This window comes from Sipha flava, unplaced genomic scaffold, assembly GCF_003268045.1.
Source record: "Sipha flava isolate LNK unplaced genomic scaffold, YSA_version1 292_pilon_pilon, whole genome shotgun sequence".
NCBI lineage: Eukaryota > Metazoa > Arthropoda > Insecta > Hemiptera > Aphididae > Sipha > Sipha flava.
Genome location: NW_020272962.1, coordinates 411,592 through 428,020, shown reverse-complemented (window position 1 = coordinate 428,020; position 16,429 = coordinate 411,592). Strand labels below are relative to the sequence as shown.

The following is a 16,429-nucleotide window of genomic DNA, read 5'->3' as shown; positions in this document are numbered from 1 at the left end:
ATATAGCAAGTGCCAGATAAAAAAGTCTCGCGAGCTGCCAATTGCCCACCCCTGGTGTAGACGTGACGTACCGATTGGCCGACAATCCAATTCGCCGACACATCATTTTGCCGACAGCCGATTTGCCGACATTATTTCATATTATAGTTTTAAATGAATTATACTTAAAAATATACATTTTCATCACAATATGTTTAGTTCAAAATTAAATATACTTAAAATTAAAAATATTATATATTAATTAAACACATTATTTTTTTATATTTTAATCTTCTAAAGCTAATCTTTTGTTTTCAAGATGCAAATGGAACATGATTGCGTCCAAATATTCCATAATACAAATAGTACCATTTTGTAGTCTAAAATTGTATAAAAAATATATTATTATTTATTATTATTATCAAATCCAATTGTAAAAATATTAAAAGTTATACCTTTCTTTTGCAAATGATAATCTTTCCTCTAATTTTCTGTATTAATATTCATTTTTTGTGGCTGATTGCATTTTTTTGCGCTATGTCAAGTTCGAAATTTTGTTGTTGGTTTTTTAGCTCTTTAATTAAAATAAAAATGTTTAGCTTTGGTCTACCAACAGCTTTATTAAGAGCTGCATGCCATCCTTCAAGGTGGTTTATAGTCCTGGATCCTGAACCTACAATTTGTTGGCGAATCGGAACATTTTCTATTTTTACCAGAAACCGGTTTCCGCGTCGGCGAAACGAGTAGTCGGCTAATTGGGGGTCGGCGAATCGGGCCTAAACCTAGAACATGCATTTTGTTCCCATTGCATAACATAGCACATATGTAAGTCAAGTACTTTCTTATCTTTCTACTTTTAAAACATAACTTACGTATTGTTACACTAATGTGTTCATACTAGTGATGGACTATTTGAATCGATATTTTTTATGTGACGAATCGATTTTTTGAATCGATCTTCATGATACAATATAAGTTATACCGTATAAGTTAGTGACCAAACATCTGTAAAATAACTAATAATATCAACATAATAATTTAAAAATTTCGGTGCGGAAAGGAAAAATATGTAAAACACATTTTAATTGTATTTAAAATTAAACCACAAAAATAAATATAAAATCTTCATGACGCTTGGCAAATTAGTTAACTTTAAAAATTGTATAAGAACATTACCGTATAAATATATATACTCGTATATAAATATCAATTGAATATTATATGACAAAACAACGTTTAAACGGCGTGCAACAAATAGGGCAAGTAATATTTTCCGTTATTTGTTACGATTTGTTTACCCCGCAGCAAAACGCCTACTAGGTTTACCATAAAAAAAAAAATCATCACTTTTAACCCTAAAACGTGGCCAATCGAAGGGGGAGTATAAAAAAAAACATGCGACTCAATTTCATTTATATCCCTCCCATTTCACTCTTTTTTTCGAGAAAAAACTGTACATCCCTTTGCCGTAAATCTGCGTTCATCCAACACAATGAACGTCGTAGGCACAAGTTTTTTTTTCGTCACATGCTCCGATTGTCCTTTTGTTGATGATTTTTTTGTTAGGACAGTTTTTTTTTCCAGTATTACGGAAACAATGTTGCTACTTTACCCCAGTTTCGCCCTAAATTATGTTTGGATTTTATTATTATCATTTTTATTATTATACTCATTGCCGTTCTGCTGCAGTCGAATTACTTCCATTCGAAGTGGCATGTCATCTAGTCTCAAATAGCCAAACTCAATTATTTTTATGTTCACTTATTACCCTGCACAACTAAAAAATTCACGATTCCCAGTGTTTTATCGCACTGCGTTGTTTTATTTGTCTTTTTCCGTTGAAATATTATTTTACAAAGAAAAATGTGCGTACTGTATAAAATACCAAACGGGTTCAATACCAATGGTCGTTTCGACGAGGTCATAATAATAATCTATTAAACATAAACAATTATTTATCTAAGACTACACCACTGAGATTTGAATTCGTCAGTATCGTAAATGTATTGTGTATTATTCTGTTGATTCGTGAAAAAATGAATACCATACAAGATGGAAGAAAATTTTGTTTTTTAAATTATATCTAATGATGTATTTGGACGATATTAAACTATGGTAAAATCCATACAGCGGCGCCGAATGAAATTGAAACTGTCAGTTCAAATAATTAGATTTACCCACCCAACTCCTTCCAATATACTATCCATTCAAATACCAAAACCTTTTTTTAACACATTTAATAATTAAAAATGTTATATAATATTTAATTATTAAATATACTATTTTAAATATAAAATACTTGTCAAGTAATGTATAAAACATTAATTTAAATTGTTTAATGATCATTTTTCTTTTTTTTTTTAACGTTCCAATTTTCCAGGCAGTTTAATTGAACTACCTAGGTACGTGTTTGGAGCCACTGAAGTCATATAAATGACATTGAAATTGAACTGACAACGTGTTAATAACTATTCGCAAAACTATTGTACAGACAAATTATCAATGATATAATTTTTTGAAATTAGAACTTATAAAATTTAAATCGTTTTCGCGCAGTAGGTCAATTTATACTTAGAGGTAGTGTATCTGTGTTCACAGGTTTATAAATAAATTGAAAACGTTTAATCGACTGTCATAAATCGCTTTTCAAAAATAATCCATGCCGAGTATAATATGTATACTAACATTTTTTTTTTTTTTTTTTTACCACAGACTTATACAAAGGTTCAAATCGATCTCGTACACATATTGTATTCAATTTTCGTTTTCAATCATTCGCATTTAGCGGATTCTTCGCGCCTTTCACATACACCTGGCAGCATCCGGCAAAATCGTATGGAGAGGGGAAAAAAATAATAGTTACTACCATATAGTACAGGTACGTACAGATATACACACAGAGAAAATACTCCGAGCCAATAGATCTTATTGTCCGTCCGTCAAAGGGGTTAATTTCCACACCTCGGGACAATGTTTAGGTAAACACGAGGTTACCGGGACGAAAAAATGTTTCTAACCAGCACACACACAAGCCGTTTTCCGTTGTTGTTGTATATATTATTGTTATCACCGCTTGTGGATGAATCGTCATGCCAAAACAGACACACACTCACACCCACACACTTACGTGTACATAATATAATATAGGACACCCGCGGGCACACCGGTAAACAGTGCCATTCAATTTTTGCCACCACACGCACACACAATATGCGATATACACTTGTATGTGTGCGGAAAACGCTTATATAATGTGTTGGTTAGGTATACGCATATTATACAGGCACTGTGTACGCGCGTATAGGAGTTATAACCATCCCCGTAATAGCGATGAGGTACCCCGTACGTATTTACATACATATATAAATATATATATTTATGAACACGAGCCTGACAATGCCGTTTCGCAGGTATATATTATATAAGTCCACCTTGTCACGAGGTTAACGAGCCGTGAGCTCGCGAGGGGGTGTGAAACGTCCGTGCAATTTTACCACATATAATAATAATAATAGTAATAATAATACCTGTATAAAATATATAATAACTACGTCTTCTAACCGCCACCCAAAGAGCAAATTCGTAGTGTCACGAGTGCATAAATAGCACACACACGAAAAGCAAATGCTAAGACTTAATTTATTATGAGTCGCGATTTTATTGACTTTTTGTATACTTGACGATTACATTTTAATTCCAAACCGGTCGTACTTTACAAATGTAATAATACTCCAGGCTAAGCATTAATTTATTCATTTCTATATGTAAGCTTCTTTTTTTAAAATATTTGTATACTATTAAGAGTCTCATGAACGCAATTATGTTACAAAAATATCGATATAATTTTGTAATGAACCGTATTTTGTCCGATATCGTTCGTTACTCATAATTTACTAAATTTATATTATTCAGTAACCATTAATTATCATTATTGAACGACCGATCTATTATAATATTAATATATTGTGTGTACCAAGGATATCGGATAAAATACAGTTAATCAATAAATAAATAAATGCTTAGCTTCAGAGTCGGCTCGAGGTATAGGCGATCTAGGCACCTCCCTATAGCGGCACTTTAGTAAAGGTGGCATTTTCAAAATTGATTCGTACATTTTTTTTAGTTTTATCGGTGTTTAATATGAAAAATAGTTAAATTAATTCATTCGTGAAAACCACTTACCTGTATAATAAAATAATATTGTCTAAAGTTATTATATCACTTTATATTACGGCCTACGCTGGGCGTTTTCAATTATTCTAAAATTATTCCAAAAATATAAATAAATATAAAATATAAATACACAATCACTTCCGCGATTTCCGACAGTAGCGATGGTGATGGATTTTGAGTAATAATTATAGAAATCATTTTTAAGTATTTTTACATACTTAATTTTATACATAAAATAAAAAATTAAAATTTTTTTATGTAGATAGGTATGTCACATAAATAATAGGGAGAGAGGATAAGTTGAAATAAGTGCTCAATTTTTTTTTGGAGGTGGCAAAATTTGATTTTGCCTAGTGCACTATTTTTGCTTGGTCTGGAGTATTATTATGTTTGAAAATATGACCAGTTTTGAATGAAAAATACGTTATCTGATGTATACATAGTCAATTAAGTCACGACTCTTAAAATACATATTTAATTTTTGAAGTTTGTAATTTTGTTCGTTTACATTTAGAATCGATTAATAAATATTTAATTTTACGTAAACATTATATTTTTTGAAACTATTTTAAGTATTTATACGTATTAAGGTTATCAATAGTTCGTAGTAAAATAAAAATATTCAAAGTGCATACGTATTGCGAAACACAAGGTAATTATTCGACTAAAATAGTCATGTGGTAAAAGTGATTTGTATTATTTGATACTTGCGTAAGAACAACTTTGAACTACACCGAATTTGTAAGTAGATTCCATGGTACTATTTATATTTAAAGTTTGATTTTACTGTACAACATAGCATCACAACATTAAAACAATATGCTTGCATTACAATCAATACATAAGCCTTCCGTAGATCAGTGACGTATCTAATTTTACTCTTTGGGGGAGGGGGCTATGTTTTTCTAACCCCTTTCCAAAAATGCGCCTTAAATACGTCAAGGGAGTTAAAACACCTTATATAAGTACTTATTTTTTTTTAATTGACATAATATAATTTTAAAAACTTTTTAAAAATGTTAAAGTCTTTGACATCAAGTTACTACATAACATACATTAGATAATCTTGCTAAATCATAACTTCTAAATTTCTTTGTAAGTTTTGTAATTTTATCTTAGTAAATATATATTGCAAATACCTACACAAACATATCAATCAACAGGGGAGGGAAGGCATACCAAGTTAGTATTTCAAGTCCAAATTTACGGTAACGAAACGCACACTTGTACACATGCCTGCATACTATATAATGGATTCGCAAACTGTCAACGGTCGACAATGCAAATGATATACGTTTCATAAGCGTATACGAAATGTACGTAAAAAAAGAAAAAGAAATAAATAAAAAATATAATAACATCGCTTATCGATACGTGTACGGGTGGTCGAAAGACTACGCTCGGGTGCATCGCAGACCATCGACGTTGTCCGGTAGCAAAGTATATATATATATATATATATATATATAATGGACATATATAATGGACACCACACGGCCTACGGAAAATATTGAGGAGAAAAAGAAGAGAATAATAATCGAAAAAATGCGCAATACCGGTGGACATGATGTATAGGATACGTCGTCGCGGGCTGGAGCGTTGTCGCCGTTGTGCGAACGGACGTGCGCGAGCGCGCGAACGGAAAGGGACTGCGCGTGGTGAGAAGGAGTGTTGCGGCGGCGCGAAAATCGAAAACTCGAAAATGATTTGTATCGGGTACTCGGACAAATTACGGTCGCGCACAACGGACACCCATCACCTGCGATCGCGACAATAATCGTACGCGCATTTATTGTACACCGTCATTGTGCCAAAACATACTCGGTGTACTCGGGTGCGCGGAGGTCGGTGGCGGCCGACCGGCCGGGCCACCCTAGGCCGTCGTCGTCGCGCACTGTTCATAACGATAGCGGGTAATAAAACTCCCCCGCGATTACGTGGTATACCTGCACGCGTACCGGGGCACCGTTACGGGGTAAGGGGTGACGAAGCGTTTTGGCGCGGCCGAGATCCGTGCACCGTCGCGGCGGAGTCATAAATCGTGCCCCGAACACTGCGCGCCAGAAACGGAAATCACGGTCGCGGCCTGATAATAGTATCGTTTAACCGCGCGTACACCGGTGCACGGGTATCCTGTGTAATACGTATACCGCAGCAGGAAATACGCATTGCATTGTGTAACCGTACACACAATATCGCCGTGCACACGTTTCGTACGGCGCGGCTGTCGAGTTTTGCGGTGCGTTCCGTCGCTTTTGTCCGAGAAAAACGTTTTGTAAAAACAATCGGACTATAGAGGCTGCTGCTGCGGAAGAACCGTGCAGCGGGGGTGGCCGAGTGCCACGGAGAATCGTGCGTTTAATGGTGTATTATTCACAGACGTATATTTATTTATTTTATTTATTACGCGTTGTACCACGTAAACGCCGTGCGTACGCCGCGGAGAAGAGCGCCGATGAATGGCAGCTCGTATACATTATATCACTCCGTATACAATATAACGGACATATACGGTGAGATACGGTGAAAGAGAGAGAGAGAGAGAGAGAGAGAGAGAGAGTTTAACGCGTGTGACGATAATAAAAACACCGGGATGGCGCGCGCGCGATAAACGAAAACGCTATATATTATTATTACTACGCGCACAACAGTGCGTATATAGATCGTCTTTTCATTTATATATATCGTATTATTATCATTATTATTGTACACAACGCGGCGGCGGTACGTTCGGCCACCCGGATTGAACGAATCCTCCGTACGGCTGCAATTAGCCCGTAATGCCGCAATGAATCGAGTCGAGGCGACGACGACGACGACGACGACGATGACGACCGCGACGTGGCGCATCAATCAAACGGCGGTCTCTGATAACGCCGCGGGCTGTCATCGTTTGTTTCATTGAAAAACGGTCGGACGGAGGCGGAACACGACGTATTTTAAATATACATATATGTATGTGTGGAAATCGAAAAAGAATTGAATACGATTGAAGCGCGTATATTTCTTTCCGGCGGGTGCGCGCTCGCGCACGTCCTTCTAATGCCGATTTAAACGGTTCCTTCCGTTCCGCTTTCGGGTTGTTTACCTTTCGGGTTCAATTGGACGATTCGTGTGAAAACGGCTAATGAAACACGCCACCGCCGACGACGGCGACGACGACGACGTTCGTGTACGAAGCCGAACGGACGGCGAAGGTGGTGGCGTAATGATCCGAGTGCCGAAGACCATGAGAAATCACGCGCGTACAGCTGTCGCGTGGTCTCTCGTTAGTCCGTCGTTTGTCTATTCCGTGGACGTGTCCCGAAAGAAAGTCGCGAAGAACAACCGATGCACTGTGCCGCGTTACCGCCGAAACGCGATCGATCCAATCAGTAATGCGTATAACATTATGCGTTTAGAAAATAAGATCATAAAGTATATATTTTCGCGGTCTCGAGAATAGATATCGAATACCGGTGACATATTCACTCGATCCTTTTCAGCCCTATCCCGGATAGTCTTATCAACTCAAAGTATTTCCGACGAATCAATCGATTTATGAGGTCCAATATATATTGCTAAAGCTTACGACAATCGATGCTACAATTTAGCACGTTTCGTTGTCAATAAAACGCCACTTTTAGTTTTGTTTGCTATTCCATCGGTGGGTAGGCTTTGATACGGTTCCCCATCGAAGTGTTTCTTAAACTTTTTATCTGTGGAACTCTTTTTGATGTCCATATTTATAGTGGAACTCCTACTTTTTTTTAGCTTTATAGCTCTTTTTAAAATTGTTTTTGTAAATGAATTATATTCATAAAATAATATTGTGTATTAAATATAATTCAAAAAATATGTTAAAATAAAAATTAATATAATAATAATTGTATAAATATGGTATATAATAATATTTAAATAATAATTACTTAAATTAGACTAAATATAAATTTAGACTATTCCATATAACTTATATATTGTTATTTAATATACAAACTTTTTTTTTTTATAATGCAAACATTTTTTCACCTTTACTAATTTTTAGTCAAAAATTTGAAAGTAATTTTTTTAACAATTTTTAAAATATTACTTAAGCATGTCGGAACCCAAAAGTGATATTCGTGGAACCCCAGGGTTCCGCGGAACACAGTTTAAGAAACGCTGCCTTATCGATTGTTGTGCACAACCTTTTTTCAAACGTACAAGTTATATTTGATTCGTTAAAACGTGTTCCAGCGTTAACTATAATATAGAGCGCATTACAATATCGTGACAGATACGTTTAGTAAATTATTTGTGTTTTGAGCGTACATAGGTCGTGTTAATTATTTTAATGATAAGTTACGTTTCGATGTACAATACATTGTGTTACGAACACGAGGACGATTTTAACGATGCGATGTTGTCACCAATGAAACACGTCACAGAGATATGTTACTAATGAACAAATATGTTATCACCAGATCTAATGTTATACACGTTTATAGAGCTACAAGTTCATGATCGACGGCTTAAGATGTATTATAATCGTACGCATTGTATCGTGCGCGCGAGTGTAAAATATTATCACGCAACGGCGGTATTGTTATTGTTATTATTACGTTACGCGCGTTTATCACCGTCAAAGTATGACACTTCGAGGGTTGAGGGGGCGATCCACCGCGGAATATTGCGCGCGCGAGAAGGGTTTAAGTCTCTCTCGCAAGCGATTTGTTTTCATTACGGTTTCTCCGGGCCAGGGATCAACGGGACGGCGGCGTTGGCGACGACGGCGACGATACGCCCATTAAACGAGGCTGCCTGCCGCGCGAATTGTCGAACTCTATCCCGTTTTGTTTTTATATTAAAATATTCACACGCACACGCGCGCGCGCTGCCGCCTAAACTCATATTATATACGCGCGCGCGCCTGTATATTAGTCGTCAAACTACTGCTTTACACAACCCCCTGCGGTGTGCGTATTAGCTTTGTTTCAATAACGATTTTCGCCGTCGCACAACGTGTACGTGTATTGTACTGCGCCCGAGGGGATGCCGCGTGTTACATCTCAATTTATACATTGTGTATTGACCGAGAGAACACGCCTATTCGCACCGCTAAAGTCGTTTAAATCCGCGAAACCGACGGCCGCGCAATATCGAAATCGCCGAACAAACTCCGCCGTCGTCGCCCTCACGACGTGCTGCACGCGGCAACGGCGACATTATATGCGTACACCGCGTTATATTGGTATCCGCAACGGTAGTTAAATCGTCTTTTGACTGGGTCCCCGATCAGTCTGCGGCGCATATTGAAATGTAACACGTAACAATAAAATGAAAACCATTACGTCATTGTTTAAGTACACGATTTATATTATTAGATAGTGTTATTATTTGAACGCCGACAACGCTTGCAGCACCGTTCGCGGTGTAATCGAATTCATTCGTAAACCTACGCGTTCGACTCGCAATCGGCTTAGTTTCGTCTAACACAATGATAAATAACGTTTTATTAATGACTCTGCGCGTTCGCTCCGATCGGTTACATATTATAGTTTGTTGCTCGAATAAAATTTATTGAAAATTGACTACGCAAACATCGTAGAAAAAATAACATTTACCGTGTACAACGTAACATTGCCCATAATTGTTAACAATAGTAAACTATGCGAAAATAATGTGCATAATATATTTAAAAAAAAAAAATTGCAATTACAAATCTCATAATGAATATACAAACAAAAAACTTTATTTTCTATTCTTATTAAACAACTTTTACTATTAAATTTTCTATTAAATCGTATTCACTGTTTTATTTACACTTCGAAATATTATATCAACATTTATAAAATTGTACTTTCCTAAAACTTTAAATAATCGTTTATCCTCATTTTTAGTGGAAAAGCAATTTATGCTCGTCACGTTTAATAATGATAATTTGAAATATCTTATTTTTTCTGAAGTCCTCTTGTTCACTTGATGGAAATATTTCACTAAGATCACTATAACATTCGAAATAACAACTCAACCTACCTAATATACTTAGTAAAGTAGTATTGTACGTAAATCATTCAATCAATTCGTTGGACAAACCACGGAATGACTGATGAAAGTATTTTTATGGTAGAGGTGTACCTGTAATCTGCCGTTACCGTCTAAAATCAATGTGTTACGATAAGCTCTAAATCGTGTACGGAATAGAGGTTGGTACGGTGCAATAAATGTATAAAAATATGACTGCGATGCACTACAACGAATTCAAAGTCGCAGTACCTTCGTAAATTATTGTGTCGTAAGAATAATCGAGTGTTTCGAGAGGCTATTTTGCAGTACATATATTTACATGATAATGGTCACAGACCTGCCGTATTTACTCGGCGAGTATATTGTTGTGCACATGCCGTCTCTCGCATTATGTCCGCCGTACTTTCGCAAATGCTTTTACAACACGCCGAAGAGGATCGCGTTCCGGTCCGGTCGGATATCAAAACGCACACACGCCAAGATTCCGAAATGAAATAAAAAAAAAAAATACATAAAACTTCACTCGTATCCCTGACAGGGCAGGGCAGGAAACCGAATCCGAGCCGCGCGTTTCCGGGCGTCCGAATATCGGACGCTTTGTTGCGCATATATACGTAAAACTTTGGGGCAATAAAACCCCATACGACGACGACGACAACGTGTACGGATACTTGTATACATGTATATATGAACGTATATACGAGTATGTACGTCGACAGTCGAGTTGATTCGCTTCCGGCGCGTTCTTGCTCATTGTCCGCCGCCTGGTCCCCGTTGTTGTCGAATTAACGTACGGTTGTAGTATTTTTACTGTCCAAGAAGAATTCGTCTTCTCTATTTTTTTTTTCTTTCTTCGGTTCTACCATTGGAAACATGATCTCAAACAAAAAACTTCCGCAACACACATAGCCCTTCCTCCCCACCATCATTGAACGGTACGTACCGCGTTGCCATATGCACGTTATATACTTTGATCGGGAAAAGTTCGACTTCGATAGTTGGCTCCCGTGTACAATACGTGTATCGGTGCGATGTCATGGACATCATTGTTTAGTACAGTAATATAGTGTACATTGTACCCTTGTCACAGTTTCGATCGAAACTCTACGAACCGTCGCGGTACGTCAACAGTTTGCTAAAACGCTATAATTTAAAACATTAATATTTTCTGTTCGCAAAATTCGTATACCGTTTATTATTCACCAAACCCGAAGCATAAACTCTCTACATAGATAATCTACATTGTGATAATGTGCAAAATTATACACATTATATTCGAAAAATCGAATGCGTTATTACTTTTACTTGTATTAGTATTGTATTCCAAAATTAAATATAAAATTTATAAAATTTTAATTTTAATTAAAAATAGAGTATTTAGTTTGAATACACAGATTCGCAAAACAATAATAACACATTATCTGTTTGTAGCAGTACATTTTTATTACTTTAGGAATCACACAAACTTTGAATAATTCAGAAAATATTAGTTTAATAAACTTTGATTGATAATTTAAGTACAAAGTTGATTTCATACGTGTATTTTTATTTGTATAGAAGATTTCGTAATTTGCCTTTATTCGTACATTACAATCAAGTGTCCGAACTTACACATGTATAATAACTTACCTGTAATGTTTTGTGTTGTATCTAACCATTTACAATCGTATATTTTATATGAATATTGCATTGTGTTATGATTTAGTGATTTTACACTGACCTACTAAATACACGTTCTTTAAATATTAATTAATAACACGAATAAAAACTAATCGATATTTATTGTTTACGGGTTAATTTAGAAAATGTTATTATACTTTAACGATTTTCAAAGTATATAGTATGCGTCAAAAGATTTCTTAAGGCGTTTTTAATTACTCTGAATATTTTTATGCTAATGAAAACGCTACTTCCTATCCTAACTCTAAACATAAAATTTTGATTAATATACCTCTTTTAGTCACGCTGCGCAGGTATACCTTGACGATAATTTTGAAAGGTAGAATAATTATCGTCAAGAAAGTTTGGCCGTGCAAAATCGATTACAGTCAATTTTAAATGCTCAAAAAACAAGTAACAACTGAAATCTTTTGAAGATCGTTTTATAAACGACTATTCGAATGAATCGATAAGTAAGTATAATCTTATCCGAATGTTACGCGCAGTGTTGACCTGTAACACACATGGTATCGTATTTATCCTTGACGTTCAATGTTTTCAGATTCACGGATGCCGAAGCCCACGAAATAAATAAACTTGGTGCACTCGAATGCGTGCGTGCTACGCAACACTTTCAACGAGAACAGCAACGCTGACGTTGAACGCTCTTATTTCGAAGTTCGTGCGGTGAAAAGTTCCTGCAGTCCATCATCATGTGTTCGTATACTTTCGTTGAAGAGCTGATATCGAAACGTATTATTATTACGCTTGTGCGGGGTTCGTGTTTTTTTTTCGGTTTTTTTCGTATATTTATTCAATACTCCACAGTTTTACCGAGCCACCCCGGAACCGGCTAATGTAAAATCGGTGTCCCGACGACGGGACGATAACAATAACGCCCGTGGTTCCGCAACGCGTTCGCGCCCGGCGCGAGAAGACCACTCGCGGCCTCGTGCGCGGCGACGTGCGGCGTGCGGCAGCCGCTGGCGCGCGGTAGTAGTGCGCCGCACGCGAACCGGAACCGGAAGTGAGAAGGCAACCAGCTTTACCGCACCATCACCTGACCGAAAAGTATTGTTATTATTGTTATTATTATTATCATCATCATCATCATCATCACCGTCATCATCATCATCATTATTATCATTATTATTATACAGTGACGGCGATGATCGGAGCTTCGGTAAAGTGGTGTACATCGACTAATGGATAACCCCTTCGTCGCCCACGCGACACCTCAACGATTACAGTACGGTGTTCGATGACTGCCACTATACGATATATAATAGTATGTTGTATGCGTATGGCACGTACGGTCGTCGATGGAGGTGGTCACGTGCCTCCACCCTAAAGAATAAATATATATAAAAAAAAAAAAAAAAAACCATCCGTTTCCATTAACAATGGGATAACTATTACGGCGAAAATATAGACGATTGACTTGTATTCGAGCACGCGATTCAATTAATATGTTTCCGATGGTTTCGAATGCGGTACGAAATCAATGTTTCGCGTTTCATAAAACACAATAAACGCATATTGTATCGGTTCGTTTACATTTTTATGGTTGCGTTCGGTTTTAATAAACACATACGCGTACAATATGTATAAAACAATGGTCCACGTGATTTTCTCGAATGAAAATTAATAATACTCGTATCACCAGAACAATCGGAAATAACAGTGTTTTTTTTTCACCAGCAATACGAAAAGCACAAAATGCACATTTCACGTAGACACATGTGGAACATAAAATCGATACGAAATATAAGAATAATAAAAAAAAAAGCACATTTATGTATACGATAAATTATACTAATGTGAGTATCAAAACTTTTGACCCACTTTGTTTATCACTTAAACGAGGAAAACCTGTAAGCAGATGGTGTATGTTAAGCAGAACTGTTTTCAGAATGAAAATGAATTGCTCAACCTAATGAAGAGGTTTTTCTTATTAAAAAAAAAAAAACAACACTCAACAATAGCTTTCTTTAATGAATATTTACTTTCCCCCAGTTTCGCATTCGTTTTATTTAACAGTAAGTTCCTCTAGGTAAGGAATCTAATTAAAACTGCCGGGAAACACTTAAAATTCTAACAATACCTATTGTTCATGGTAGTTTTTGATTTTCGGTAAAATACTAAAGTTACTATTATAAGAAAGTGAGAGAAAAGAAAAATTTAAAATACTTTTTTCTTTACGTTACAAGTCAATAAATATAACCTATCTTTTATCATTTTGCTACGGCATATAAGCGATGTAAAAAAAAACAATCGTATTCATTTGAATAAGAAGCATTTCCAAACCATGGAGTTAAAGCTTAACTAAATATATTTTTTAATTTTACTATCGGTATTCGTTATTTATTATAAGTGTATTACAGACTGAGTGTAAGTGTAACTACGTGTTATGTTCTGTAGACATTATTGCTATAGTGTAACATATTTTCAACTAGTGTATATTATGTGATATTTTCTTGTTTTAAAATGCATTGTCGAGCGTGCAAAGTAAAGATACAAAAAAAAAAACCAACAATCAGCTACATTGAACATTACGCACGGCGTTTATAATAAATCATATTACATTTCACACGGATTATACATTTAGCGTCGAAGAAAAATAATCCAACATAAGTTTGTGAAATGTATGAAAGCCGAAAATTCGAAAAAAACCTCGAACAGGATCTATACATCATGAATGGGGTGTAGTCCCCCCTCCCTGGACACATTAATAAATAGAATTTGTTTGCCGAGCCGTTTACGCGTCCCCGCGTGTATTATTATTGTACGCGGGGTGCGCACACGGGGATGTGCGAGCGCGGAGTCATATTGACACTAGTTCGGTAACCGCACGCGATTAAACGCCTCCGAGCAAAGGTGTCTCGTTGTTCATGGTATAATGCACGACGTACGTACGTACGTACGAATACATAACTAAATACGCGAATCCCGATATTTTTTTTTCTAGCCTCGTTCGACGCGCGGGAATCAATGGAAATTCGACGATAAATCAAACGCGATAACACTATGCCCCGTCTGCAGTCCGATACATGCATAGTTATCGAATGTATTTGTACAATGCATTTTTGTCGTACGTGCATCAGAAAAAAATGTTAGCACCCGTGATCGTCTACGAAATACGATGAAAACAACTTTGGCACCGCGAGCGGCACATAATATCTATCGCGCACACGTTACTAACCGTACGCCGTTAAACGCGTTTAAAGTGCGATAATTAAACGCGCGCGACGTTGTTGTTTAAACGATCGTCCGAGGGCGACGTTTCGGTTATCGTCATACCGATTATAGCGTTTCACCGGTCATCGAATTTACGGTTTTAAACCGCATACCGTATTTAGTGCGCTGCAGCCGACGTCTACCGGGTGTTTGCCGTCCGCTGTTGGTGTAACGATCGCTCGGACGAGTCTTCCTACAAAAATCGTACAGTTATTACCGTCGTCCAACGGTTGTTGTACCTATGTACGTGAGATTATACTTGATCCCTAGCCAAATGACTGACGTGAGTCATGTTACAAATTGTAATTTAAAAAAAAAAATCGATTTTAAAGAGCATACTACATTTAATACATGATTATTGCAGGTTTTTTTTTTTTTTTATAGTTTTTCGGTGCATTTACATCCCAAGTCATTATCGATGCTGTCGTATAACTTTTGTTGACCTTTCGAAAACTGCAGTGGCAGCACAGGCGTTTGGCACTCTAGGCTGCCACCGTAGTCATGCATATGCTGAATCCCGCACACTTAAGATGATAATCTGGTTTGAGTGCGCACGCTCCGTATTTTATATACGTATACTGTACTTGGTATTGTTTTGAAAATTATATGACTAAGAATGATTTGAGGAATAATCTGTGCGGCGGTCGATACGGACACCCATTACGATTCCCCGATGAGCGCTTGTTTATCATTCATAGCCTATAATTAATAACGAGGGCGTTTCTATCGTACGTTGTGTCTGCGTGTGCAGAATTTGAGTGCACTTCGTAGACCTATATTTCAAACCATACGGGTTTTGGCCGACAGTAGCGTCGGTGACAACAACCTTCGTCAAAATTGTTTCGGGCAGAAGAAAATATGCGATGTTTATCGAATATTTGTATCGAGTTCTGTCTCTCGTCTGATTTCGACCAATATTCTCCGATGAAACAAAGCAGTAAACGTTTGGAGGCTAACATGGTTGTACATAATTCGCGGGATGACCGACGTACAACGAAAGTATTTACCGAGCACGGTAGCAGTTAACCACGATGGTTCAAACTCATTTCCACACGGCATAATATTATGTCACACTTCGGATTGATATCGATAAACCCAAAAAAAACCGTTCTAAAATAACATCCGCCACTACGGAAACCGACGGCGACTATGCGATCAATCTCAATCTATGATTAATAGAAGAGCCGTGTAAATTAAAAACAACAAAGATAATAATATCGTATTGTCGCGTGTTAGGGATTTTATTTCTTACGGGTGGGGTTGGGGGGGCGTAGATCTTGTATTTTATACGTACAAACAGAAAACAACGATATAGCGTTTATACTATACACAACAGAACAATATAATGCGCGCGGGTTCGTCGCGGAAAATGTGCGTGTGCAAGTGATCAAGTCAG

The 16,429-nt window shown here is 36.8% G+C and overlaps 1 protein-coding gene across 1 annotated transcript; it reads right to left on the bottom strand.

The window, feature by feature from the left end:
- Positions 1-265: 265 nt before the first annotated feature.
- On the bottom strand, positions 266-16,092 carry LOC112685809. The gene is given in 5 exon segments (XM_025557816.1): positions 266-359; positions 435-477; positions 480-506; positions 509-652; positions 16,041-16,092. Coding segments are annotated over 5 exon segments (360 nt in total).
- Between the last annotated feature and the right edge of the window lie 337 nt (positions 16,093-16,429).